The 23,050-nt window shown below is 58.8% G+C and overlaps 1 protein-coding gene across 6 annotated transcripts in view; it reads right to left on the reverse strand.

Moving 5' to 3' along the window:
• Positions 1-4,900: 4,900 nt before the first annotated feature.
• COLEC11 (collectin subfamily member 11) overlaps positions 4,901-23,050 on the reverse strand; it is a 28,772-nt gene continuing 10,622 nt past the window's right edge. Inside the window, exons 3-7 of one of the 6 annotated variants that reach the window (XM_047845138.1) lie at positions 21,697-21,768; positions 9,774-9,845; positions 6,945-6,998; positions 5,747-5,842; positions 4,901-5,609 (exon numbers count right to left, since the gene is read on the reverse strand). In XM_047845138.1, the coding sequence (XP_047701094.1) occupies positions 5,200-5,609; positions 5,747-5,842; positions 6,945-6,998; positions 9,774-9,845; positions 21,697-21,768 (704 nt within the window). In that variant the 3' untranslated portion in view covers positions 4,901-5,199. The remainder of the gene's footprint in view (positions 5,610-5,746; positions 5,843-6,944; positions 6,999-9,773; positions 9,846-21,696; positions 21,769-23,050) is intronic. The other 5 variants (XM_047845139.1, XM_047845140.1, XM_047845141.1 and 2 more) reach the window with 5 other exon arrangements.

Raw genomic sequence — 23,050 nt, forward strand, 5'->3', positions numbered from 1 at the left:
GCGGTGGTGCCGGACCAGCCCCGAGCCAGCGACGAGCCCGGCAGGGGCCCCGCATGCGGGCGACCGCGGCTCCTTCCCCCAGAGGCGCGAGGGCCACCCAGGAGGAGCCCTGGCCAGAACCACCGCGCTCAGCTGCCCCCACGCTCCTGGGCCACAGAAACTGTGCGAGCCCACACACACGAGCTGCTGAAGCGTAGGGTGATTTGTCACACGGTGATGGAGGGCTGATCCCCACAGGGGAGCCTCCCGGGGGTGACGGGTGAGACAGGTTTGGGATCGGGGCGACCGGCCCAGAGACGGTGCGAACAGGGACTAGAGAAACGGCACCCCGGCCTCGGGTGCTGCTTCAGTGCCGTCTGTTGAGGAGGCGAGGTGCCCCTCGGGGCCACCAGGGCTTGGCGCACCACGGCCTGATGGGGTGGGGGGGGGGGGGCAGGACACTGTCACCAGGAGCAGCCCGCTGTGCCTGACCCCCGGGCAACGCTAGAAACATCTGCCTTGAGACCCGCCTCGTGCCCCCACCTCCTCCCAGGCCCCGGAGAGGTTTCTGAGCACAGGCCCTGCCCCAGTGCCTGCTGGACCTTCAGAGAAAGGGACAAAGGAACATTTCCAGCGTCCAGCTTGCTGGTCTCCTCCCGTGCTGTCCCTTCTGCCCACATGGGCCGGATCCCACGCTGACCCCCTGCCATGCCCTTCCTTCTCCCCCCTCGCCCGCCATCATGGACCTCGGCCCTTATTTGGGGCCACATCTGGCCGCTTCCCTGCGGGCGGCAGACGGCAGACGCAGCCACAATCCTCTACACCTGTTCGCAGCTCCTCCGGTCGACCCTCCCCTTGAATCTGGACTCACCTTCCGACTACTTGGCCTTAGACAGCGACAGAGCCATGTTGTTCCGGCTCGACGCTTAGGCCTCAGGAAAGCTTGTGGGCCCACTCTTGCTTTTTGGAACGGCCACCTTGGGAACACGCTCAGGCTGGTCCCTCGGGGATGAGAACCGGTTGCAGAGCGAGCAAGCCCGCCGGCCAAGGCGTCCTAGACCGGCCACCCCGGCCACTGCGGCAGCTGCCGGGAGACGTGTGAGCCTAGCCATGACCAGAAGACCCATCCAGCTGGTCTCAGCCCAAACTGCTGACCCCTAGAATCACAGTTAATGGGGAAAGACTTGGTCACTGCTTAGAGGCACTAAGCTTTGGGGTGGGCTGCTGCACAAGCAGAAGCTAACTGATGCATGTGTTTGGTACACGCTCATCCTTGGAAAGCAGTATGGCTCCCGCCAGAGACCCTGAGAGCCTTGCACCTTCCCAGCCCCCTTCATAGCTTCATAGCACAGACACATGCCAGCCACCATGTTCCATGAATGGTGCCTCTGGATTTGTGCAGTGCACAACCTGTGCAGACACACAAACTGGCCCCAGAACACTAGGGACCCGAGCAGACCTGCCCCTCCAGACTCTGGATGGGGAGCTAGTGAGGTACCAACGCAGTGGCTACAGCCTGCTTGCACGGCGCCCACGGCGGCAGCTGCCAGCCACGGACGGACCCAGCAGGCCCATCTGTAGCATGATCTGTGGGCTCCGTTCCCTTCCACGCAGCCCCCAGGATGGTTCTCCAGTCTTTCCAAAATTCCCGCGAACTCCCAAAAACCTTTCAACGAATCCCCCCTCTGCTTAAATTAGAGAGACTCAGATGGTCTTGCTTGCGGCTAAGAAACACCTCGCACCCTCGGTTTGGATTTCCTGGATTAAACTGGGTTGTGCCTGGTGACCAACCTTGGTCCTCACCTGCCACCCACTCCCCCCAGGAAGCAAGGTGGGCCCGCCATCCAAACAGTCTCCAGGGGTAGCCACCCGCGTGGGCGGAGAGCGAGAGCGGCTGTGCAGGCATGAGAGAGGCAGGAACGTGACATGGGGCTGCCCGGGGAGAGGCACCGTGGACAGGAACCCCAGCTGCCCTGCAGAAACACCCCCGTCACCCTCCCGTTGGGCCTGGACCAAGCTCTGTGCAGGAGCTTCCGGGACCTGGAGACCAGAGATGAACTGCATCCCAGGCCTAGAGCTTCTCCTCCTCCAACACTCAGAACCACCCATTCTTCTGACTGGGCTTTTGTCTGGCGGCTCTAGATGGCGGCCACCGCCCTGGGGACCTGGGAACGCCGGCGGAGGAGGAGTCACGTGGAGGAATCACGTGGTGGAGGATTTTCTGAAGGGCACAGCACCTCTGGGGACCGCAGCCCCTCCTTTCCCCCCCCTGCCTGCCAGCCTTTGTTCCGCAGCATCTCCACCCCCCCACCCCTGCCTCTCACTGCTCACCCCTCCCCTCCTCTCCCTTCCCCTCTGTCCCCTCCCCCTTCCCTCCCCTCTCCTCTCCTCTCTTCCCCCGCCCTCCCTCCTCTCCCCTCTCTTCCCCTCCCCTCCTTCCGCTTCCCTCCCCTCCCTGATACACACGCACACGCATGCACACGCATGTACACGCACACACGCGCTCACCGTCCTAAAGAGCTCCTGCCTGCGCTGCTTGCGACGGACGCTGGATGGCAGTGTGGACACGCGGATCCGGGCCGCGCTCTGCTTCCCCCGGCCCCGTCTCCGCCCAGCCTCTCGCAGGGCCCCGAGGAGACTGCGCCGCAGCTCCGCGGTCACGCCTCAGTGCGGCACCTCATCAATCCCGGCTCTGTCCTCAACCACACCGCCCCCCGCCACCCCACACTTTGCAAATCAGACTCTGCCGTCTGCACAAGAGGCCCCTTCTTGAAAAGTCGGGGGATTCAATTAGGGGCAATGGTTCTGATTTCACGCCCGGGGGTTGACATCCTATCAGATGTGCTCTGCACCGATCGTAATCCCGCAGGAGCAGGTACGAAGGCCCAAGGCCGGTGTGCCTTCCCTGGCTGTCTGAGGACAGCTGAGTGCAGGAGGTGACGGGAGGGCTGGACCTGCTGAGCTCCCCCTAACTTCGGGAGACTTGGAGGCGACGTGAGAGCACAGAGGTGTTGACCCCCGCCCTCCTCACCTCCAAGTGAGGAAACGGAGGCCCCGAGGGGTGCCGGGGCTCAGCATGGACTACGCAGGGGCCAGAACAGCCCATGGAAGGAAGGCAGGTGCACGCGTCTCACCCACCGTCGGGCTGACAGAACAGGGGCTCCCTGCAGGTTCGGAAAACAGTCTTGGGGCAGAGACAATGGCCGTGAGGCTGTGCACCTCAAGGCTTGGGGCCCCTGCAGGGCCCTGCCCAGCCGCAGCCACAGGACCCCAAGGACTGGATCTGCCCCGGGCACAAGGGGGGGTCCCTGCACTGAGATGCCCCACATCTTCCCGACCCTGTGGATGGCAGGGGGCCTCCAGCAGGGGTCTGCTGCTTTGCCCCCCACCCCCCAGACCTACAGTTAAGCAGCGGCCAGTGTTGGCATGGGTCTGAGTCCCAAGCTCCAGTCCCCACAGAGCAAGTGACGAGGCCCAGGTAACACCTTTGTGTGCAGCAGGTGGTTCCAGGATAGGACCTGTGAGTTTAGGGAACCCAAGCCCCCTTGAGTGGGCAGGAAGCTGCCACCCCTCCCTCTGGAGGGGGACATCACCTCCATCCTGCTGGCTTGTAACCGTGCCTGCCCATTGCTCTGGAAGGCTCTAGGCAAACATCCTCAAAAACATGGTCCAGGGGCGCCTGGGGGGCTCAGTCTGTTGGGCATCCCACGTCGGCTCAGGTCATGATCTCACGGCTCATGGGTTCAAGCCCCATGTCAGGCTCTCTGCTGTCAGCACAGAGCACACTTCAGATCTTCTGTTTCTCTCTCTCTCTCTCTCTCTGCCCCTGCCCCACTTGCTCATACTCTCTCTCTCTCCCTCTCTCTCTTAAAACTAAATAAATATTAAAGAATTAATTAATTTGGAGCACCTAGGTGGCTCAGTCGGCTAAGCATCTGACTTCAGCTCAGGTCATGAGCTAGAGCCCCGCACTGGGCTCTGTGCTGACAGCTCAGAGCCTGGAGCCAGCTACAGATTCTGTGTCTTCCTCTCTCTGCCCCTTCCCCGCTCATACTCTGTCTCTCTCTGTCTCAAAAATAAATATTAAAAAATAATACTTAATTTAAAAAATAAAAACATGGTCCAGAACACTGGCCGGCCTCGCTCACAAGACACAAGGAACACTGGAGGCCCCTGGAGAACTGCTCCCACAACCTCAGCTGGGTCTTCTGTATGTGCTCACGTGTTGTATTCTTGAAACAGGAAGAGGTTTACTTTTTACTAGGGATTCTGACGCACAGAGCGGAGAAGAAGCACAGGTGATCATAGCAGACAGTTCTGGAATGGCTCCCAGTGGACCTTGCCTCCCCATCCTGTGAAATCCCCTCCCCGAGCTGGCCTAGACATGGTGGCTCACTCCTTGTGAACAGAATATAGTGATGGGACGGCACATCACTTCCCAGACCAGGTCACAAAGGACCATCACGGTCCTGCTCTGGCCCTTCCTCGCGACTCTGACACAGCCAGCCGTTGTGTTGAGAGCTGCCCAGCAGAGGGGCCCAGGGGACAAAGAGCCGGATCCTGCCCATAGGCACGAGGGTCTGGCTAAACCCCCAAAAAAAGTCCTCATCCACGGGAAGCATGAGACACTCAATATTTGTTTTCGCAAGACACTAGGTTCGGGGTAAGTTTGGGCAGTAACACCTGAAGCTCCTGGAGAAACCAAGGCAACACAGTAACACCAGGCGCTCACCTGTCAGGTCTAGAGAACTTTTCCTTTCCCCGAAACCTGCGTTTGCAGCAAGCAAAATGTCCCTGCTTGGACAGCAGTGGAAAGGAACATAGATTTTATCGTCATTTACAGAACTATTGGCTAGAGTCACGTGGGTTCTTTTCCAGACAGAAATTCAAAGGAAGACAGTGATTCAAGAGCCCACTACCATTGTTGGTACTTGACGATGATCATGTTTAAGCTTTTATTTTATAGTTGGGACAAAGGCAAGAGCAATTCTGAGTAATGATTCCATAATGAGACTTGGCTACAATGCAAGTGATAAAACCTCACTTGAGAAATAACCCCCGGAAACCTCTTTCCTCCCCGGCGCTCGTCGGCGGTTCAGAGGCCGCCGTCGCCCCGCCCCCCAGGGTGGCCCCGCCCCGCCCCGCCCCGCGCAGGCGGCAGGTGCTTCCGGGCCGCGCGCGCGTGCGCACTGCTCCGCTGGGGCCACGTGCGCGGCGCGCTCACACGTGCTCCTTGTCGAACTCGCACAGGAAGTGCATGGTGACGTGGCAGGCCACGTCGTTCCAGCCGCCCGAGGCCACCATCTCCACGCAGTCCTCCTCGTCGTACGCGTTGTTGGGCTCGCCGCTGCGCCACTTGTTGAAGGTCTGCATGGGCGAGCGGTCCGAGTACACGAACGTGCCCTCCCTCTCCAGGTCGTTGATGCCGATGAAGACGCGGGCCAGGCCGGCCTGCGCGATGTAGGCGGCCATCAGCCCGTTGGCGGCCTCGTCCTTGGGCATGCCCAGCGTGCCCCCGCGGCCCTGGCACGACAGCTGCGCGTCCACGTAGCGCTTCTCCTCCTTCACCAGCAGGTAGATCTTGCTGTCGGTCTCGCGCACGCCGGCGACAGCTGCGGGGGGGGGCAGTGCTGGAAAGTGAGCGCTCGCGTTCTGTAAGCACACTCGGGGCGCCGCACGCGCACACCCGCGGGACGCGGACGTGGGGACACGGCCGCCCGAGTCCCTCCGTACTCCCTCCGCCCCCCTGGGCTGGGGTTGCGCGTACCATTTTTAATGAATTTCAGCTCCGCCGTCAGCTGGCTGACCTGGTTGTCCGTCTCCCCGATGGCCTTCCTCAGCTGGCTGCACTCACACGGGATGCCTGCGGACGCCGGCCCCTGTGTTAGTGAGACCGGACGGGACCGTGCCCGGGGTAGCAGCCCCCCGCCCAGATACAAACAGCATTCGGCGAGGAGCAGGCGGGGCCTTGGAGGCCGGGACACCCAGATAGCGGGCTTCGTCCCCAGGGCGAGGGGAGGGGTGCGGGAACTTCAGCAGGACAGGACCAAGCCCGACCTGTTTTATTTTATTTGTACTTTAAAGTTTCTTTATTAAGATAGCGCATAAGTGGGGGAGGGGCGGAGGACGACAGAGAGAGAGAGAGAAAGAGAGAATCCCAAGCAGGCTCCATGCCGTCTGTGTGGAGCCCACACTCACATACCGTGAGACTATGACCTGAGCCGGAACCAAGAGTCAGAGGCATAACCGACGGAGCCACCCAGGTGCCCCAGAGACCCACCTGTTTTAAAATCGGGCTCTGTTTTCATGGGAAGGAAGAGGGGAGGTGCAGGGGAGGTGGGTGGAGGGTGGCCTTATGGCAGCAACTCAGACTGTGGGGTTGGGGACTGCGACTGTGCGGAAGCAGAGAAGCCAGAACATCCGAGGAAATGAGGGCCCAGGAGCTCGCCTGCTTGGGATTCCCTGTCTCTCCCTCTCTCCCTGCCCCTCCCTTGTCCATGGATGGACCTGAAGGCATGCTTGCCACGTGAGGTGAGCCGGGCAGAGAAGACAAATCCTGCAGGACCTCACTTACATGTGTGGTGGGGGAGGGGAGCTGGAGGCAGGGGGTCAGACGGTGCGGACGCCCCACCCCCACCCCAGCTAAGATAAATGCCCACCAGGTATCCGATACACAAAGTTAACACTGCTCTGTAGCACCCAGGGCGGCTGCCGAGAGACCCAGTCCCCAGAGCTCTCCTCGCAAGTCCTGCTTTCTTCCGTCTTTTCTTTTTATTGTGTCTACACGAGAAGACGGATGTTAGTGGAACCTACTGTGGCCGCTTTGCGGTATCTGTGAATCAAACCATCGTGCTGTACGTCTTAACCTTCTCCGGGGAGGTATGTCATTATTTTTCAATGAGATTGGGAGAACGTGCAAGTTTTAATACATTTTTTTACAAACCCTTGGGCCCTCTGCGCCATACCTGGTTCTCCATTAGGGCCGGGGGGCCCTATGTCACCAGAATCTCCTTTTTCACCTGAAAAGGGCAAGCAAAGTCAAAATCACCAAGTGGAGCCGGGACACGTCACTCAAGTTCAGAATTATCAGGGTTAACAACGTTCCGTGTGTCGTGTCCTAGGATCTTCCCCTGGATAACAGTGTTGTTTCTTCCATGGTAACATTCTAGGAGTTTCCCCTGGACCCTCTTTTTGCTGTGAATACAGAGAGTTGTATTCTATAGATCTCTAATTCTTCAGGCTCTCTCGATGTGACACGGGACACAGGCCTATCACTAGATTTTAGAGACTGCCAGACGATCCTTCTTTAAATCGACTCCAAAAACCCCAGATGTCTCATAGAACAATTTGTAGGTTCATGTCATGAACCTTTAACCCCCTGGGTCAGTAACAACTAACCCTGACTCCTACCTGTGCCCTCATGATGGCAGGGAAACTCAGGGAGAACGTTGTCATGTGGGCACTGGGGTGGACCTGGGGAAAGTCTCACCCCAATGGAGTAGAGAGTCCTTCCTGAGCCCTCTCCAAGGGCACCAGGGCCCCCACCTGGCCTGTCACGCTGCCTCCTGGAGACAGGATGTGCCATGCAGCCCTCCTGCCCAACCTTGCCCCGCAGCTTATAAAGGAAAGGCGGGGAGGGGGGGGGGTGCCTGGGTGGCTCAGTCGGTTAGGTGTCTGACTTCAGCTTAGGTTATGATCTCATAGTCTGTGAGTTCAAGCCCCGCATCGGGCTCTGTGCTGACAGCTCAGAGCCTGGAGCCTGCTTCGGATTCTGTGTCCCCTCTGTCTCTCTCTGCCCCTGCTCCACTCGTGCTCTGTCTTGCTCTCTCAAAAATAAATGTTAAAAAAAATTTTTTAAAAAGGAAAGGGGTTGGACACCACCATGGCGACCAAGCTTCCTGGCTACCCTAAAATGAATAAACTTTAAAAAAATAAAATAGATAAAATAAATATAAAACAATAAAATACACAGCGAATGTACAAAGGCGCGTGAGCACTCCTACAGCGCGTTCTCCTCCCTGAGAGCCTAAACATCCACTTGGCGCGGGCGGTGGAGGACCAGTGTCCCCTCCCTCTGTGCAGTCTCAGCACATTCTGTCGGTGGGGGTGGGAGGGGGGAGAGCACGCCAGGTCCATCCAGACGACCCCTGTGACTCTCACCAGCATCAGGGCTCAGGAATGACAGACAGGTCAGCCTGACGAGCACATAAACTAAGCTGCACGAGGGGCTTGCTGGCAAGCTGTCCCGCGGTGAGACACAGACATCTATTCAGAGCACACGCTGTACGTGAAAAGCACACACACCCCTACTCGTATGCCAACATCCATGGCGCTCTGCGCAGCACCTACCAGGACCTAACGGGTGGAAACAGCCCGAATCTCTGCCGACAGACACGTGAATAAGTAAGATGCGGTGTGGCCATGATTCAGCCTTAAAAAGGAAGGAAATGCTGACCTAGCTACAACACAGAGGAGCCTAGAACACGTTACACTCTGTGACATAAGTCAGACACAGATGACAAATCTAGTAGGATTCCATTTACGTGAATGACCTAGAACCTAGAGCACACAAAGTCATGGACCCTAAGAGTAGTGGTGACCACGGCTGAGGGAGGGGACCGGGGGACGCTGCCTCACGATGACCGAGTTTCTCTCCGGGGCCATGAGAACATTTTGCAAACGGTGGTGAAGGTGGTACATCACAAAGGTACTTCATGCCACTGACTTGTACGCCTGAAAATAGCTAACGTGGCAGATCTTATACTAGGAATGCTTTACCGCGATCTTTCAGAGCCTTTGCAAACCACACGTCTCTCTCTGTGCCACGCATATCTATCTATGTGCTCTTTACGTAAGGAGTGGGCCATCCTGAACAGGTGCTCCCCGGAGCACCTGAGCTCCGCTGAGCTGGCCGCAGTGTCTGTCACACTCCTGGCCGAGAACCTGCCGGGGACGGGCTGAGGCCGGGGGAGGTGCGTGACCACCGATCAGAACAAACCACCCAAACCCACTCGCAGCCCAAACCCCCGAGGCAGGTTACTGAGGCAGAAGAAACCCGGCGGCAGACCACACGGACCCGCCCCCTGCGCCCCACCCTCACGTTGCCAAGCCCTGGTCGTCCCCAGCCTCGGCCGCCTCATTAGCACCCTTGGGGGAGGTGGGGAGACCCCCGTGGCCTCGCTTACTGAGAGCACAGGGCACACCAGGGGCCCAGGGAGGGTTTGCTGACTGGGCAGCGAGAGAGACAGAGGGGCTGTGTGGCTCGAGGCCACATCCTGACCTGCCCGCCCCGTACGGTCAGAGGAGGTCTCAACGCAGACCCAGGCAAGTGCAGGCGTCTCGTCACTAGAGGGCTGCCCTCACTGGCTGTTGCCTTCCTGGGCCCCGTTCGCACCCAGAGACACCCCACGGTTTCAAAAAGTCACCAGAGCTGGAGGTGGACAGACAGCGTTTCCGGAACACCATCCTTCCATCAGTCAAACGGGGCTCCGGCGTCTCGTTAAACTGGTTATGGAAGCGGTAGTGACCGTCCTGCCAAGCACACCAGCCCCGGATCCCCCTCCCGGGTGCCCTGTGCGCCCTCCGGGACAGGAGCCCTCGCCCCGCCCTGGTGGGCGCACAGCCAGCAGGTGAGTCTGACCACCACTGCCCGCTGCAAACCCTGAGACCACAGCATCGCATAGAAAGCACACAGAAGCACAGCCGCCAGGCGGGCCTGGCCAGTCCGCAACCATCCTCGAGCTCCCGCACCCTGAGCCCGGGAAGGAATAGGGCAAGAAGTGCGTCGCAAATACCTTTAGAACCAATGGGACCAATTTTTCCATGGCGACCCACACTGCCCTTCTGTCCTTTGTCACCCATGTCTCCTGTAGAAAACAACAAGATCAAAGTTGGTTGGTGCGTAGGTAATCCGGCACGCCTCCTGTTCAACATCGCACACGCACACGCACACACGCACAAGAGGAGACGGAAAATGTACATCTGTCCTCTTAGTCTCTTCAAGGTCACGTATGTGACGGACCCTGGAAGGTTCTTCACAGGTGGCTGTTGATACGTTTTCCAGAGGAAGACACACTGTGGAACGAAGGGGGCCCACAGTGCATCCCTAATCCTGAACTCAGTCGAGACCCCTCCAGTTACGTCCATGGACAAGGTTGTCTGTCCTCCGTCCCGGCCTGTCTTCCTGCACCTGGCCCCAGACCAAGTTGAGCAGACCACACTCCTGCAAAGGGGCACACGGGTCACCCTCCACCGCCCACTGGTGGGGGAGAAGGAAGGCAAGGAAGAGGGCGAGGAGGATCCTGGGAATGCTCGTAGGGTCACTAGTCTTCCAGCGAGGCCGGCTTGCACACCGCCTGCAGTCCCATCACCGGAGCTTGGGGGGGGTCACCAGTGCTGCCCCTCACCTCCTCCATACTTCCCATCACCGCAGGCTGGCCCGGCGACTGGTCCTCACGCCATGACCCCAGTGACGTCCTCGTAACAGTCCCCATGCGACCGTCCTCGCCGACCAGCTCACTAAGACCAAGAACGGCCCTCCTCACCCACTCACGGAACCAATCATGTCAGCGGGGGGATTTTCTCAACACTCAGACTTTCTCCCAGAAAGTGTCCTGAAACTGTCAGCAGCCATACCTGCCTGTCCGCTGGTGATCGCCACAGACCGCAAGCCAAGCCGGCCAGCGTCAAACAAACACGCAGAACATTCGGTAGAAGAAACACAAGATGGGCTTTAATTTAAGAATATGAAACTCAGCATAAGCAGCTCGGCAGGAGAGACGTGGTCGGAAGGACTGTGTGTGACGCAGATGAGGCTTGGTCCTGCTGTCCTGACGCCCACCCTCTCCTTTAACCTGAGGACTTCCCAGCCAAGAGCTCTTAGTTTTGCGATATTCCCTAAGTTCGGGACAGAGACCAGAGGCTTCGGACGAGCTGCAGCTCAAACGGAAACACACCCGTCACACACAGAGCTGGCTGAGGCTCACACAGGAAGCACACTCACGCCCGTTCTCTTACACGAGTGACTCACGACACAGAGGAGACGCAGAGGACCTGAGTGGCTTGTCCGGGTCAAGCGCCCGGGGTACTGCAGGGCCAGGACCGAGCTGTGACCGCAGATCTGAGACCCCACGGGAGGCAGGGGGATGCCACAGAAACCAAGGCCAGGCTGGCCCAGCCACCACAGAGGCGACTCAGGCCACAGGTCCTGCGGACTGCGTGCTGTGCCTGGTGCCAGGGACACGGGGCGACAGGACTGAGACCTGCGGGGAAGATCTGGGGGCGATCAGACACCTGTAATGGGTGTAATAACCAGAGAGGGTGTGAGTAAGCCCCGAGAGGGGCCTGAACCCATGGACCAGGGTGGAGGAAGGATGGAGGGGGGTGGGAGTCAGGGAGGAGAGTGACAGGATGCCATTGGTGCTTGGCCCGCAAAGGGGCTGGAAGGAGGCGCAGACACAGGGTCAGGGGAGCAGGCCCCAGCGGGACGGTGTGGGAGCAGCAGTACCAAACGTCATGGACGGCCCATGTGAGGGGTGACAACGGCAGCAGGGGACCCTACCCCCCAGGGCACGCGGAGGTGGGGCGGGGGGGCAGGGAAAGGGCGCGGTCCCCTGGACCGCGCAGCTGGGGTGTGGGGCAAGGCTGGCCATGACTCAGTGTGCCTCGAGGGCCCCCGGCCGGTGCGTCTGCGGTTACTGGCAACAGGCAGCCTGGTGATGTCGCCCCGAGGGGACGGGCCCCGGGGACCCCACTGCAGGAGGGAGCCCGCAGGGTCAGAGCCCAGTGAGACAGGTGGGACAGGGCGAGAGCATGAGGCCCGGGGTGGGTGGGGTGGGGGTCCCAGTGGGGCAGCAACGAAGGGTGGGTGCGGAGACGGCGCCCCCTAGTGCGGGGCAGCCCCACTGTGCCAGCCTGGGGCACAGAGGTCCATGTGCCGCTGAGCGCTATCTGCGCTGCTCTGTCCCCTGAGTCGCCAGCCCTGCCTCCCGTCCTCAGCCAGACGACCCTGAGTCGCCCGGCCACACTCCGGTCACCAGGCCGGCCTATCCTGCCGACGGGGTCCACGGGACAGGCTCACCTTCATCAACCCCAACCGTGAGCCGCCAGGGCAGCAAAGGAAGACAGCCAAGAACAGGTCTCAGGCCAGCAGTCAGCCCCGCATGTGCCCGCCCGCCCGGTGATCCCGCACCAGACAGCGCCGCCCGCACCGCGTCACTCTCCGCGCAGCCCGTGGTGAAACACGCCCGACATTCGTCTTACCCCAGGCCGCGCCCCTGACGTTTCAGTTCTCGCTGGAACGGCCGCCTCTTCCTCGGAGCACGGCCGTTCTGTCTTTGTTCATCTAGCGATGACACCCCCCCCCCCCCAGGCAGAGTGTCCCAGCACGGCCCGACCATCACCTCCGCAGGGAACTGAAGTGTGCCCCCCCCACCCAGTGTCCGCTGCTGAAGCCCTAACCCCTAACCGGGGGCTGCAGGTGGGCCTTGGGAGGTGACGGGGCTTAGATGAGGGCACGAGGGTGGGGCCCTGGTAGGAAGGAGAGACGCAGGTGGGGGAAAGAGGTCCTCACCAGAGGCAGCCGGATCGGGACGTCCAGCCTCCAGCACCGGGAGGAATTAATTCCTGGTGACTGGCGTGTCCACTCAGCCTCTTGCAAAGAGCGTTCTGCAGAAACATCAACGTTCCCTGGGAGGCGACAGTGCTGCGCACGGCCTGTGCGCCCGCTGCCGGCCTCATTCCCCAGGCCTCCCTTCCAAAGGCTAACCTAGCTGTCCCCCAACTCTCCACGGGGCCCCCTTCCTGGGGCCCCGGGAGGGATCTCGAGTGCCGGAGAAGCTGGGCTGGGCCGCAGGACAGGTGTCAGGATGACCTCAGCACGTGTGCCTCTGTTAACTGTCGCGAGTCCCCCACACCTGAGGTCGTTTTGCTTGTTTTCACTCAGCGGTCAGCCGTGACAGCAGTCTGCTGGGACATTCGGTATCTCGTCCTCCGTCCTCACGGGGAAGGTCAGGCCCACTAAATACCATACAAGCTCCGAACGGTGCTCCCACGAGGGCAGCGTCCAGAGCAGGACATCTCGGTGGAGACCGCCCGACCGAACCCTGTCTCCAGATGGGAAGGCAGAGGCCCAGAGAGACCGGGAGGCTTGCACCTGCGCTAACCCTGGGCCCCCGCTGAATCCCCCAACACAGGGGCAGGGCCACCACATCCCGGAGGATGATGGAGTGCGCCTTCCTGTTCAAAAGCCCGAACACGACAGAGGAGACTGGGAGCCACAGTAGAGCACAGACTGGATGTGAGTGCGGCCCCATCACGTGACTGAAGAGCCTGCTGGCCGCTGGGAAGATCCCACCCCGAAACGTGGAAGGGGATTCTCCCTGAGCCCTACCCCCCCGCCCCCCCTGCCCCGCACAGAGAAACTGAAAACAACACCTGGCCCTCTGCCCCCATCCAGACTGCTCGCCTCCCTCCCGCACAGGGAAGGGGTGGGGAGAGCCAGAGGAGAGTGCCTGCCTGCAGGTGCGTGGCTGCTAAGTGTTTTCCCCACCTCCACAGAACGATTAATTACTGATTGATTTCATCAGCGGGAAATGCGCCCTGAGGGTCCGCACACATCCTGCCTTCTGAGTAACTTAAAACCCGGGAGTAACTTGAGAGCATTTGGCTCTTGGCCCAGCTCCGAATGGCACGGCCAACGTTAACGCTGATTCAAGGTCGCTGCTGTCCCGTGCCCCCCGGCCCCTGCCCTTGGAGAAGTGTGGGACCGTGCCTTGGGGGCTCCGGGGAAAATGGGTGCCAGGAGGGACATTGCGCAGCTCACGGAGCAGGGTGACAGAGGTGGTCATGGGGCCCTCGGCACGCTGGCACCCAGGTCTCAGACGTCAGCCTCCGGAGCCGTGAGAGAAACAGCTGTTGTTTACACCCCCGGGCCCGTGGTATTTGTCGCGGCAGCGCTAACAGTCCAGTACGCTTTCTCTGCCGCCAGCGAAACTGGGATTCAGAGAGGCAAAGCCACCCGCCTCGAGTCACACAGCGAGCTGGGCAGGCCTGTTGTTCAGTGGCCTGGAGCACGGACCCAGCACATGAGACCCCGATCGCAGTCCTTTGCCCATGCAAGCTGGGACAAGTTACGGTCCTCTCTGAGCCTCTGGGTCCTCTCTGTAAAGGGGACCCTGGGTCGCTGAGCACATGGTAACGTACGTTCCGTTCAGACTGAGGTCTCCTTCTCCAGCCCACACCTCGGCTGAGGAGCAGGGGGCCGGTCTTCCAGCACCAGAGAGGCTCCCCGTGGAGCCAGTCACACCCGGAAGGCTACACTTCCACGAGCGGGGCTGAAAGTATGCTACGGACTCATGGGAAGACAAACACCACCCCCCCCGCGGGCTGCCTCGGCCGAGGCTGAGGACACCTGGCCACGGGGACCCGGGACAGCTGCCAGTTGGCCCCGCCTTACCTATCGCCAGACTGTCCCTTTTGCCCTCAACAATGTCCTCTTCCACCGGGCCCCCCTCCACGGGCCCTGAGACGTGGCAAAACCCGGTCGTGCCACACACCGAAACAACCTTACAGGAGGGCCGGTGTGGGGAAGGGCCGGCCCTGGGGACCTCGAGGCCTGAGTGCGGGTCAGAGACTCCACACCTCCATGCACGGCTCCCACCCGCTGTAGACCTGCTTTCACTGAGCAGAATGAGCAGAGCCATCCTTTGCCGGTGCTGGGCGATGCGCACATACACACATATGACACACTCATGCAAGCACGCACCCATACGTGCCAACATAAATGCAGGTGTAAACGCGTGTCCTTGTGTGCACACACATACGTGCCAACATACACATGCCTATTCCGACATACGTACACACGTAGAAGCATACGCACAACCCATACACCCGTGTGTGTGCACAAGTGCACGAACACAAACGTATCTTTTATCCTCACACCTCTCGAGGTTGTGAAGCTGGTAAGCACTGGCTGGGCTTGAACCCAGACCACCAGGGCACCCAGGAGGCCCCCCGCACACTCGCCCCCTGCCACAGCCCCTGTGCACTGACCTATCCCTGGGGTGGCTACCGTTCCCAAGAGGAACGTTCTGTGTCTTGGGTGTGTTGGAGACACAAAGGTAAGAACCATTAAACTCCCCCGAGATGGTCAGCACATTCTCCATAGCGATCCCAGGCGGTTTGTGTAGCTGACTTGTTTTCACTCGCAGACGTTTCTTGGGCGGAGAAATAGTGTGGTAGTAAGCCCGGAGGCTCTCACGGGAGCACCGATGAGAACGAGAGCTCTTGGCCTTTTTGCCTGCTTCCGGGAAGGTTTTCTTGCCCTCCAAACGACAAGAAGCTTTTTGCAAACAAATTTCCCTGCCTCGGATGTAGGAGGTGATTGCAAATGCACCAGACGCACTTGGATCCCGTCCCCGTAAGTTTGAAGAGCTGGCGGAGGCTCCCCGGGGAGCCGGGAGCTGACGTGATGTCCTTCCCTTGTCCCGTCCCATTAATGAGAAGCGTACAAGAGCGTGTCTGTCCTCTAGACACACAGGAGGAACGAAGGAGCGGGAGCAGAGCACAGCAGGCACGTGATTCTGATTAATTTTAATGAAGATCTCACACAGTCCTTTGAAGTGGAGACCGGGGAGAGAGGGCACTCGGAATTCACTTCCTCAGCGATTTTTAACGAAGGGTAATGTGCACGTTGCAGAGCCCAGAAAGCCTGTCACCGACACAGGGTCACCCTCCACCTTGGCGCGCCAGGAGGGCCCTGGCTTCCAAGGGGAGCGGCCCGGGGGGCCCCCTAATCTTGTCCTCCTAGCAGGGCGCCTTGAAAACGTGGATGACACACTTAGCAGGCCGTGTCAGCAGAGCCAGCCCTGTACGGTTTCCACCTCGCTGTGCAGGCTAGAAATGTGCAAATTACGCTTATTTCAGTAAAGGACAAAGGACAGCAGGAGGTTTCTGAAGCCCCTTCGGCTGGACTCTGTTATTTCAGAAAAGGCATCCATCGGCTGGCGGGCACTTTCTCCTGTTTGAGTCCCCCTGGCAGGGGGGCTGCTCCGTGTGCCCACCCGAGCCCCTCCCCCCTCCCCAGCACACAGCAAATCCGCCAGAGGCCCCACGGGACGCCTCCACGGGACGGGATCCGAGATGAGCAGGGCACCCAGGTGAGGGCGAGCAGATGTTCACGACCGACCTGCAGCGCAGACGCTGGAACGCTGTTCCAGGCGGGAACAGCAATGCCTGGGCGCCTGCCGACGGGTGCCCGCGTCTCAGCCGCCTCCGGAACGGAAGCTGCACTGTAAGGAGGGCCCGGCTGGTTCCCTTGTGCACCACGGTTTGAGAAGCAGCAGCGCAGCAGAGCCAGTGAAAAGAACCCAGCTCTGCGTGGCCCGATCCTTGGCCACAGACCCACAGACCCACGTCTGCACCCCTGGGGCCCTCGGCACGGCGGACAGGGTCACCGCAGATTTCAAAGATATTTGAAGAGGCTGAATTTGAAATTATTTTTCAATTGATCGTGGTCTTTCCAAGCGCCGGGTCTCGCGTGAGACCAAGATGAAAGCAGGTGGGTCACGCCCACCACGCACGGTGCGGACTTGCCATTAAAGGCCAGTCACCAGCGGGGCCACTTCCGAAGGACCCCAGGAGAAATGCCCCTCAGGCCTCGATGCCAGAGACACTTTGCAAGCGTAAGCAGCTCACGTGTTTTGCCAGATGGAGTCCGAGTCCCATGGTCTTCGGGACCTGCAAAGCCCTAAGAGTAGGCGGCAGCCTGGGGGGGCGGGAGGGCCCACGACGTCCCGGAGCCCGCAGGACCCCCTCTGCCTGCAGGTGCTCCATGCTATGGACACTCGCGCTGCTTCACAAAGAGAGGAAGTTTGAGAGTCGCTGACCTAAGTGGCTGTGTCATCCTTCTGGCACTGATGTGAGAACTTTGGACCCGTCTTGGCGGGTCACCTGACCGAATGCAGAGGACCTCACTGCGTGAATTTCATCCAGATAACCTCATCCGGGGGCTCCTGGGTGGTCCAGTCGGTTGAGCGTCCCACTCTTGACTTGGGCTCAGGTTACGAGCTCCCAGTTCGTGGGTTCGAGCCCCGCGTCGGGCTCTGCTGTGACAGCACGGAGCCTGCTTGGCATCCTCTGACCCCCTCTCTCTCTGCCCCCCTTTCTCTGCAGATGCGTGCACTCTCTCTAAAATAAAATTTTATGTAACAATCTCATGTTATCCATACGTATTTTGTGGTGTCCAAAATTTTCTACCTTAGCTGAAACGTAGTATGTTGTATTTTAAACATGCCATGAAACAAAACAGAATGGGGAGAAGGGGAGGGAGAGAGATTAGCGGATTAGCCTCGGAGGCAAAGGGCGATGTAAGGGTCCCTCCCACACTTCCAGCAGCAGCCCCGGGGGTGAGGGGCACTCTCTCCACTGTGGGGAGCAGCAGGCCCCCATCAGCGGCTCCTAGCGATCTGCCCAAGATGTGAAGGAGGGGCTGAGCCCCATAGGCAGCGTTGGGACCACAGATCCATCCAGTCCCGGGACTTCCCCAAAGGGAGGAAGCCCTGCTGTGGCGCACTTGTGGAAAATAACTCGGGGAAGGGACCCACCCTGCAGTGGTGAACAGAGAGGAGGGGAGGGACTCGCCCAGACACTGAGCCAGAAGGTCAGGAGGCTCAGGGTGTCGTCAGCACTCACGAGACCCAAGGCTGTGGAGCCTCAGATGAGAAAGTGGGTTGGAAAGTTGAGGGCAAGACTTTGCACGTGAACCTCCTGGCAGCGGTTGGACCAGGTGCTGGAGAGAGGCTCTGGGGACCCTCAGCAGCCACCGTGAGGCAGGTGGACGACACCGTGTGCAAGCGGGAGCACCCCGAGAAGGGCGGAGGACCCCACCCCTGAGGCCCAGACGGCGCCCCGCCTGGCACAGCCAGATCACAGCTGAGGAAGCTGCAGGGCAGTGCTGTGGGCAGGAAGCCGGCGTCGGGGCAACCGGGTGAAAGCTCAGAACGGCAGCATCGGTCACCAGTAAAGTGTGATAGAGATTTAAAAACTAATAAACTTTTTATGCTTCTCAAGGAGTCCAGTAATATTTACACGGAAAAAAATGATTCCGAGAAATGAAAAAAGGCGGCGGTCCCTTTGTCCACGCCCAGGTGGTGCCCGGACTGCTAAGAGCAGACACGTCCCAGACCCCCGGTTCCTGCAATGCTCGCTGCTGTCCGCGTGCGTCTCCGCGGGAGAGAAGAGCCTTCTGGAAGCTACAGGTGTCGGAGACCGGGCACCAGGAAGAGTGTGGCCGAGCGGTGGCTGTGAGCCACCAAAACCCTCCCGGACAGGAGGGGAGGGTGGGAAAGAGGGTGGGAGGACCCTCAGGCCCTGAGCGGCTGCCACCCCATGCTGCACAGAGGCCAGGGGGAGGGGGTCTGTGGAGGCCCCGGGAGCTGAGCTCATCCTTCCTGGGAGCTTTGCCACAGGGGAGCCAGGCCTGGCACTTCCGAGGTCGCCCACAGCTCTCTCCACGTCCATCGCAGACCGTGAGCGCACTGTCAGCACGCGGGGTGTCTGCAGGAGGCCAGAGACTACAAACCCTCACCCCAGGGACACCTGCTGTAGGTCCAGCCATCTTTATAAAACGTGCCAACATCAAAAATCAGCTCGTGGTCTTTGTCCAGAATACCAAAAATACGGAAGGAACGAGGAAGGGGCACCAGGGTGGCTCAGTCGGTTAAGCATCTGACTTCAGCTCAGGTCATGATCTCACGGTTTGTGGTTTTGAGCCTCGCGTCGGGCTCTGTGCTGACAGTATGGAGCCTGCTTGGATTCTCTCTCTCCCTCTCTGTCAGCTCCTCTGTAGCTCTCTCTCTCTCTCTCTCTCTCTCTCTGCCCCTGTCCCACTCACTCTCTCTCTCAAGATAAACAAAAGAAATAGCATGCAAATTTATGTGAACAACGTAATCACAACAAAGCAAAAAAAAGCACGAAAAAAGGAAACATACCGAAAATAAGTAGCAGTCTCTGGGTGATTTTAGTATGGCTGACTTTCTCACTTCCGGTATGCATAAACCTATCAGAGCACCTGTTACTGCTGTGCGTTGGAGAGAGCTGAAACAAGGCAGTTACTTAATGAAGGCAGGACTTCCCTGCCACTTGCCTGTTGAGCTCAAACACGGTGACTTGGAAGACACATCAGTGAAACGGGATCGTGAGATGAATTTGTGAGCATCTAGGGTTGGGGAGCTAGCCCACTTCCCGGCTGCACAATATAGAATCGTCCCCACAAAGAAGCAGAGAAACATCCTCTTACCACCGTGTAAATTTCATACCTAGTTCAGTAATAAAATTAGAGGTACATGTACAGCACTTTCCACTTTCCTGAGAAGTATGGTAATAAACTAAAAACAGCAAGCCCTGTAGTTCTGAGATTGTTATCACAACCCAAGCACTTTGCGAAGCACAAGCTGACCACGGAGCCCGCCCCGCCCGCGCCCCCCCCCCCCCGGGGCCAGCTCTCCTCCCTCCTCCTCCCAGTCAGCTGGGCTGGCATCCTGCAGGGGCCCCAGGAGAGGGGCTCCTGCCTCCCTCACTCCTGCTCCACGGATGGAGTGCTCCAGAAAACGGGAAGAGTGCACAGAGGGGTACGCACGGATCGCCTTTTTGAAGTATTCTAAGGAAACGTATTCTAAGGAGATATTCAGAGGTAGGAAAAGTATCTTACATATCAAGAAGAAAAAGAACCCGAAAGCATTTTTTAAAGGCTGAAAAAGACACAATAGAAGAACCAAAAGAAAAGAAATACAAATGGCTTTTAAATACACGAAAAGTGACTCTGCTTCATTCAGAGTAAGAGAAGCAAAGTGAAGCCTCCTAAGGCGGCATTTTCCTACGGTCAGACTGGCAGCCTTCCCACCTCAGCGAGGGCGTCGGGCGACGGTTCTTTGTGTTGACCGTGAGAGAGCGCATTGCCTCCATCCTTTGGGAGGGCAAGATCGACCAAAATGTCAAATGCTTGAGCACGCTGACCTGGCGATCACACAGTTAGAAATTCACCTTCAAGCCGTATTCATACACGCTTAAAAAGGACACATACTGGATCATTCTCTGCAGCAACCCCCCCTCCAGGAATGGAGCCCAGTTGAAGCAGGATGAGTCCACACGCGGAATCCCACATCACCACGGGGGAGGAGGCGGGAAACACGTCCATGCCCGCATAGAATGATCTCGGGGACATATTGTTAAGTGAAAGAGGGAAATGCAGATCAATACGTGTACAGTGTAACCGTCTGCACAAAAGGAGGGAGGAATAGAGCGTACACGTGCTTGCCAATTCCATTCGCGGACTATCTCTGAAAAGAGAAATCAACCCAGTGGGGGGGAGGGTGCCAGGGAGCATGGAGTTTCTTTGAACTTTGAGAAGGAGTAGGCTTTGAACTTTGAACTATGAGAATAGTTCATTTATTTTTTTAACTAATTTGTTAGGAGTGAAGGAGAAAACAAGAAATAAAAATCATCAGGGATGATGGAGGCATCGTGACCAAAATACTCTGGGTCTTGAACGTGACCAGGGGCTTCCCAGGTGTGTGCAGCTGTCCGACTCATGACTCGTGCATCAAAAGGAGCATGTCCAGAAATCATACCTCAAAAAAGTGAAAAAGTAGTGCGTATGCTTGAACACACAGTAAAGCCTTGGTTTGTGAGCATAATTTGTCCAAGAATCACGCTTGTAATCCAAAGCGCTCGTATATCAAAGCGAGTTTCAAGAACCATTGGCTCGGATGTGATCACGTGACGTCCAGTGTCACGTACAGCCCATATTGCAAGACATCGCTCGTTTATCAAGTTAAAATTTATTGGAAATGCTTGCTCATCTTGTGGAACACTCGCAGAACAAGTTACTCGCGATCCAAGGTTTTACTGTATATGCTCAATGGCCTTTATCTGCATTGTTGTAATAACTTTTTGAAAACTGGAAACCACCTAGCTCTCCAGTGTTACGGGATCGACTGGGGGACCAGCTGGGCGGATGGCAGCGTAATTCCCAGAGCACAGTGGGTATACGCTGGCACGCGCCTCTACCCCGTTTACTGGGCAGCGACTTCGCGGGTACGATCTATTTCCTGTAGGACTCAGCACGGCCCCCGGGGGATAGGGACAATGACACTGCTGTACTAAGAAGGAAGCAGAGTCAGCAACTAGGGTCTTTTAGCCAAGGTGGGGGAGCCACTGTGTAGCCCCACACACACCAGCCAAGTCTGTCCACTTGGTCCTTTGCACACCCCCATCACTGCTCGCACGCCTCCTTATCTGCTCACACACCTTATCTGGTTAAGTGTTCCCATCACTGCTCGCACGCCTGCTTAACTGCCCGCACGCCTCCACGAAACTGCTTGAAATCCTCCATAACTTTTGGCACACCTCCGTCACTGCGTGCACTTCTCCATAACCGTTGCACAGTCTCACAGTTGCACTTATATGTTTGCAGAGGACGCTGGCGAGGGGCTAGGCCAGGACTGAGTTTCCATGCACGTGACCACCCTATTATGTGGGAAGGGGCACTCTGCACCCTGGTTCACTCCAAGGTGTCAAATTCCTTTCGAATCCCCACCCCCCACCCCCCACCCCGTGGCTCCTGCAGGAGCCAGAGCACCAGCTGGTTCCTCTCGGGCAGATCTCTGAGGGACCGAGAAGGGCCAGACCTGGGGGAGGGAGGGGGGAAGGGGCTGGTACCTTTCTCTCCCGTGGGGCCGACTCTTCCGGGCCGTCCGGGTGCACCTTTGTCCCCCTTCTGTCCGGCATCCCCTGTGGAAGAAGTCACCGCATTTAGGACCTCGTTCTGGGCTCACGCTGCAGTGTGACATGGGGAGGACTGACAACAGACGGCTTGTCACTGTATCTGAGCTACCAGCCAGGCCCCGTGGCCTCCTCTCCCCCACCCCAGCCCCCAGGAGATTTTATCTCTCATTCGGACCATCTCCCACCCCCACAGGCCTTCACCCCTCCTCCCGGCCCCTATCACGGAGATCTCAAGTTGCCCCGCCCCAAATCTGTGTGGGCTCTGCCTCTGCCCCCCGCCTTCCCTCCGGGGATGTTGTGTGTCCCTCTCTCCAGTCATGCCTCCGGGCCAGCTCGCCCTCTGGTGCACAGCCCTCCCTGAGACCCTCTCTGACTGCCCCGCTGCCCCTCCGCCCCCAAGGCCACTTGAGGGGCCCAGGGGTCTCTCGGATCCCCCATGGCCAGGTGTCCTTCTGGCCACCCACCCTGCGTCTGGCTGATGCACCCGGGAAGAATAATCAGGTGCCCATGTCAGCACCGCCTGGTGCCTTCAGCACGAGCCCCCCACCCCCACCCCGCCACCTCCACCCCCACAGCACATGCTCCTGCTTGGGGGCCGGGCACCTGTGACCAGGTGGGCACATCCGCCTGATTCAGTTCGTTATCAAGGTGGGTCCTGCTCTCAGTCACTCTGCGCGCCCCCAGATGTGTCCTGCTCTCCGCCCACACTACATGCCCCCGCCTTTATCACGGGTCTGGGCATGTTTTGGTGGCAGTCACCCGCTGTTCTTTTATCTGTTGCTGATTTCATTCAGAACTGAAACAGGGAGATGGGCTGTTAAGTCTCCTGAGACCCCACACTGGCCACAAATGGACCCGATGGCTTTTCCCCGGGGATGAGTCCGTCCTACAACTTTCCTGGTTCCGGTGGCCACACTGATGCTCCCAGACTGCAAGCCCGGGCCCGGCCTCACCTCTGCTTTTCTGCGTCCCTCATCAGCTAAGTGCAACCCCCGCCCGGGTCTGTGAGGTCTAACTGGCCCACTCCCTGTCCTCTCCGTGTTCTGTCCCCGTCGGACTCGCCCTGGTGACTGCCCTCAGGCTGCCCATGCAGGACAGACGGGCACAGGACGCGGAGGCACCCGGAAGGAGCGGTGCAGGTGTGGCTGGAGCAGAGGACAGGGTCCCAATGTTGGGGGGACATCAGGGTCCCCCCAGTCCTCCCCACCCCCCCAACCCACACCTAAAACACAGATCCGATGATGTTATCTCCCTTCCCAAAACCAACAACAAGCTGAATGTGGTCACA

The sequence above is a fragment of the Prionailurus viverrinus genome, unplaced genomic scaffold, assembly GCF_022837055.1.
Source record: "Prionailurus viverrinus isolate Anna unplaced genomic scaffold, UM_Priviv_1.0 scaffold_33, whole genome shotgun sequence".
Classification (NCBI taxonomy): Eukaryota; Metazoa; Chordata; class Mammalia; order Carnivora; family Felidae; genus Prionailurus; species Prionailurus viverrinus.